The sequence below is a fragment of the Sprattus sprattus genome (assembly GCF_963457725.1).
Source record: "Sprattus sprattus genome assembly, chromosome: 12".
NCBI classification, from domain to species: domain Eukaryota; kingdom Metazoa; phylum Chordata; class Actinopteri; order Clupeiformes; family Clupeidae; genus Sprattus; species Sprattus sprattus.
The window spans coordinates 8603353-8608744 of record NC_137910.1 but is presented as its reverse complement, the minus strand read 5'-3'; the positions used below and the strand labels follow the sequence as shown (position 1 = coordinate 8608744).

Here is a 5392-nt window from a genome sequence, read left to right as displayed (position 1 = left end):
CTTAATAACATTTACTTGTTTTTTATTCTTTTTGTGGTTTTATTAGTAAAAAATGGTTGAGGAGGAGCAGTTATAGTTTGCATCATCTATACAACAGGCTATAAAACACCACTTTGTCACAGTCCAGAAAGCACATATAGATGTGGTTGTACTGTATAGAAACATATGTAATAAGATACTTTTGCGTGCATGGAGTGTTCCCAAATGATCATTTTCAGACACCCAGATTCGGCGTAAAATCACGAGCCATAAGGTTTCACAGCTGGCAAAGCTAAGGCCTCCATGCTCTTCCGTGACTTGATCCCAGTACTTGACAAGTGTTCAGCCTTTAAAGTCTTTCTTCACCAGTGGCCATTCCCTTCTTTGCACCTTTGATAGATCTCCCAGCAGGCCAAACAACAGTTCGTGTTGGCGAGCGCTGCCACTATGAAAAGTGCAAATACTTTGGCTGATTTTCCTCGAACCATACGGTAGGTAGCGTCTTAGTCCTCTCGTCTTAGTCCTCTCGTCTTAGTCCTCTCGTCTTAGTCCTCTCGTCTTAGTCCTCTCGTCTTAGTCCTCTCGTCTTAGTCCTCTCGTCTTAGTCCTCTCGTCTTCTGCAAGTGTTTGTAGGTTGTGTTCACCATCACTTCTTTTAGTGTTGTTTTCTCAGTCGCTCTCCTTTTTTTCTCGTTAGAAAAGAAAATCCCAGCAACACAAACACAGGCAACGGAAATGAATACACAGACAGTTAGTGAGACTGTATCCCTCCTCTCTTGCGTTTTCTTATACAAGAGGGAGAGATTTAATTTCTCCAGGCTGTGGAATACTTGATATTGATATGGGTTTGGTTTGGTAATTTGCTCGTCAGTCAAGTCCACTGTATTATTTTAGCTGTCTTGTATAGATATCAGTCAACTCCAGGGTGAAGTGTATTGTCTTTCACTTGTGAAACTGTCTGTTCAGATCTGGACTTATAAAACCGTGTTTTATTCAGTATTTTTTTTCCCCATTTGCACTTTATGGTGTAACACCATGTTTGATAAAATGAGGACCAAATGTTTTTTTTTTTTTTTTTTTCCATCATCAGTGTTTATGTTTTGTTCCAATTTTTGCTCTGTTTTTTTTTGTAATTATGATACACATGTAGGGCCTTGCGGGCCTCGGCTTAAGAAAAAAGTCTGGGAGACAGGTCCGTGGTGAAAGCCCAGCGCTAATGCGACCGCGCTCGATCACACATAGTACTCCTTGTCCTTATTCTTCTTTCCCTTGCTGGCGGGCTTGGCGCTGTTGGCCTGCTTCTCTTTGACCACGGTGCCGTTGGACTGGGCCGTGTTGCTGATGTAGTTGCGGCTCTCGTCGACGCTGTAGGAGCCTTCGTCGCGGTTGCGGTACTTGTACATGGCGTAGAGGAGGATGAGGATGCACAGGGCCGCGGCCGCCACGATGCCCACCACCATGCCCGTGGTGCTGCTCGACTCGCGGAACACCTCCACTGGCAGGCCCGGGTACAGCTTCCCTCCGGCCGTTGGGTTAGCTGCACAGAGGGAGAGATGGACAAGATGGATGGAGAGGAGGAGAAAGAAAAGGGTTGTTATTGACTGAGAAGGACATGTGGGCCCAGGCTGCTGGAGAAAGAGCTCATTGGCTACCCTGGAAGGCTGTTGACAAGAGCGCTGCTACAAAACAACTCTCTCAGCACTAAAGTGCCCGCAGCCACTGCAGGTGATTACTCTTCTGCCCCCCACCCTACCTCAGCACACTACCTGCCCCCCCTACCTCAGCATACCTTTCATACTTCTCTTCTGCCCTTTCCTACCTCAGCATACCTTTCATACTTCTCTTCTGCCCTTTCCTACCTCAGCATACCTTTCATACTTCTCTTCTGCCCTTTCCTACCTCAGCATACCTTTCATACTTCTCTTCTGCCCCCCCCCCCCCCACCTCAGCATACCTTTCACACTTCTCTCCCTGACACACATTCTACATTTTTATTATCATCATGATCATTTCCTGACCCATTTACAAGAACACCTCTGATGCTTTTCCTCATAACTCCATCTCAGAGCTCGCTTTTGCCTTCCATTATCAGCAACTAGCCGAGCTGCATCTTCTGTTTGAGCTCAGATAAAAAAATAAAATAAAAATAAAAATACTGGCCCCGTGAGCCTCCCTTTGTAAAACAGACAGCACAATACTCGCACCATGACGTGAAACGCAGCGCCCCCCAAGGCACCAACATGACTCACACATGATTCAAAGACACACTGTGCATGCAAAACATGTCACTATGATGCAAACTGCAAGCCAGAAAGCAGGGCAGCCTCGGCGAGTGCCGGGTCCTGCTCTCCCACAGCAGAATGGGCTGGCCTCCCCTTAATGAACTCTAAATGTTTGATAAAGGGGGATTAATGTCTGAGTGGCCTGTGCTTTGGGAGCCATTTGCCAGGCTGAATGGGAGGCTGATTACATATCAGTGAGCCCCCATTATGTACGAGAGTCATCCAAATTATAATCCGGCTCCCATCAAGTCTGATAGCTCTCTCTTCAATCCCCTCTCATCACTCGCTCCCCACTTCCCCTCTGTCTCTCTCTCTCTCTCTCTCCCTCTCTCTCTCTTTCATACACTCTCTCATTCTATCTCTTTTTCTCTAATGCCCTCTTCAAATAAAGCACTTTTTTATCTACTCATCAATTCTTCCTCTCCTCCCTGGGTTCCTCTTTTACATGAACCAGAGCTGATCTCCATGGAGATGTCGCCTTGTTGTCATCCTGATGAACCAGAGCTGATCTATCTCCATGGAGATGAAGCCTTGTCCTCATCCTGCCAGTGGACCTTCTCAGGGGAAGGGTCCATGGCAGGAAAGTGCTATTTTTTTATTCAGCTCAAAATGTAGATAGTATTCTACTAAAGGAATACGTGATAATATTAACAAGGAGTATTATCTGTGTTTCTTTAAAAACCACACATTTCATAACCCATCTGCACAATTATGCCCCTCTTGTCTTCCTCTCCATAAAAGACGACCGGTGAGTGTATGTATGTTCGTGTGTTTTCTTTCTTTTTTGGGGGGGGGGGGGGGGGGGGGGGGGGGGTGCTGAATGTGAGTGGAGGTATGCTAACCCATGCTAGCACACTCTCAAGGACGCGGGTATGTCTGGCATCGGGGGATAGAGTGTGACTGAGTGTAAGAACAGATTAGCTGCAGCGGCGACAGACCCTGTTATTCTTGTGGACAGGTGTGAAAGAAGCTTGCTCTCCTTCCAGGCTGAAGCCCCTGGCTGACACCACCAGACTGCACTGGCGGGGCGAGCTATGACTTCAAAATGTGAACCTCAAAATTCACTTTCAGGGTCAAAGCCCTAAAGGAAAAAAGATACATTTTGACATAAAGTAAGGTAAATAATCAAGTGAGTATATAAGGGCTAAGGGGCCCTCTGTTGCTGGGATGGAGAATGGTGAGAGAAAAGAGCCTTTGGTCATGTGACCATTCCGCCAGGTGCTTCGATGCCCTCATCGCCACCCCACTCCTCATTTCCTCTTCCTGTTCGACAGGAAGTCCTCTGGCAACCTCCATCCCAGGCCGACTCCCACACCTGCTCCGAGTGCAGACCCATTGATTGGTCTCCCACTGAGAGAGATGTAACCGGTGTTTGGGCTTTGCCACTGAGAGAGATGTAACCGCCGTTGGGGCTTTGCCACTAAGAGAGAGGTAACCGGCGTTGGGGCTTTGCCACTGAGAGAGATGTAACCTGCGTTGGGGCTTTGCCACTGAGAGAGAGGTAACCGGCGTTGGGGCTTTGCCACTGAGAGAGATGTAGCCGGCGTTGGGGCTTGGCCGACTTCAGATTCTCTGCGCCTCGGCATCCCCAACCACAAACAAGTTCTCTGCATGAATATACATGCGAGGGCCTGATTCCTGCGGAGCTGCGCTTTAATTGGTAGCGTGTGAGCCACTCGACATGTGCGAGTGGGAACCAGGGGAATGACTCATGGAGATGAATTTATCAGCGCAAGAGCAGAACCTCCGGTCCACGTGTTTTTGCCTTTTTTGGAACTAATTGATCTCTTGTGTCAGATTCCTCATCTGGACACATGCCAGACATAGACTGTATATATGTATATATAAATATATAGGGGCTGCTGGATTAGTTTGACAATTTTCACTGCACTGTGCTGTAAGTGATACAGGTGTATATCGGACTCAGGCACACACACTCGCACACACACACACACACGCACACATACACGTACGCACCCACACACAAACTCAAATAAAATGGCTAGAGGGAAGAATTAAGGAATTTGATGCAAAAAAAAAGAAACTGGGATTAAAAAACCACAATTGCCTCCATTTGTGCAAATTAATTTCTCTGAAGAGAGAGTGGGGAGAGAGAGAGAGAGAGAGAGAGAGAGAGAGAGAGAGAGAGAGAGAGAGAGAGAGAGAGAGAGAGAGAGAAAGAAAGCAAGACCCTGGAGCAGCGCCACTGCTTAAAGGATTAAAGTGGCCATCTCAATGTGCTGACACTGATATGTCTTTGTCCACTGTGATTAGGCTTCATTATGGCGCATTTGCCAGCAGCTGTGGTGTCCATCAGCACCCCTGCTGGCCAGGAGGGCAAGGGGCGGGCGCTGTAGGCCTGAGGAGTGCAGGGGAGCGGGGATCATCCCTTCTCTCTCGCTTTGGCTGCAGACCAGCTCTCATTTAGACCAGCCCACATTCATTTAGCCACATGCAGCTCATAGCTAGGGGGAGGACAGCCCCAGGGGGGGGGGGGGGTGGCGGACACGTCCCCCAGGGAGGGGAGGACGGAGGGGAGGGAGGGAGCCAAGGGAGATGCTCTGGTGCCTCACTGAATGTGTGGGAATTAACGAGACTGATGAGGATGATTGCCAAATAACTGAGTGACACCAATGAAGCTGAACATGTGACACTGTAGCTGGTTGGATTCTCTCTTACCCACAGACACCCTGATTGTATTGTTCTTCTTCTGCCCCTCCACCCCATCCACAGGTAAAGGTACCCCCTTTTCTCTTCGCTGCCCCCTATCTGCCTCAGGGCCCTGGTGTAATCCCCTGTCCATATGAGTCACATTGCACATGGACGACTGCTTTACTCTAGACTATTTGTTTAGTGACAAGCATCATCTGCAGTTTTGTCACCGCTGTGAGTGTGAGTGTCAGGGTTGAGGCTGTAGTCGACGTCATCTCCATCTGCACATTACTGCTCCATCACCCCATCACATGGAGAGGGGGGGGGGGCTGGAAGAGGGATAAGGCCTGGGACGAGTGTTTAAAGTAATGGCAGCTCTTATGAGTTTTAGTCAAGCGCGCCCAAGGGTAAAATTAGATGGAGAGAAAACGACCTCAGAGTGGCGCCTCTCCACGCGATGGCTCCGCAGGGGGTTGCAC

General features: G+C 48.5%; 1 protein-coding gene across 11 annotated transcripts in view; it reads right to left on the bottom strand.

The window, feature by feature from the left end:
* Nucleotides 1-1211: 1211 nt before the first annotated feature.
* LOC308372952 (neurexin-1a-like) overlaps nt 1212-5392 on the bottom strand; it is a gene marked incomplete at both ends in the record, with an annotated part of 317493 nt that continues 313312 nt past the window's right edge. For all 11 annotated transcript variants that reach the window (XM_080848317.1, XM_080848320.1, XM_080848322.1 and 8 more), the window contains one exon: nt 1212-1516. In XM_080848317.1, coding sequence (XP_080704443.1) covers nt 1212-1516 — 305 coding nt within the window. The remainder of the gene's footprint in view (nt 1517-5392) is intronic.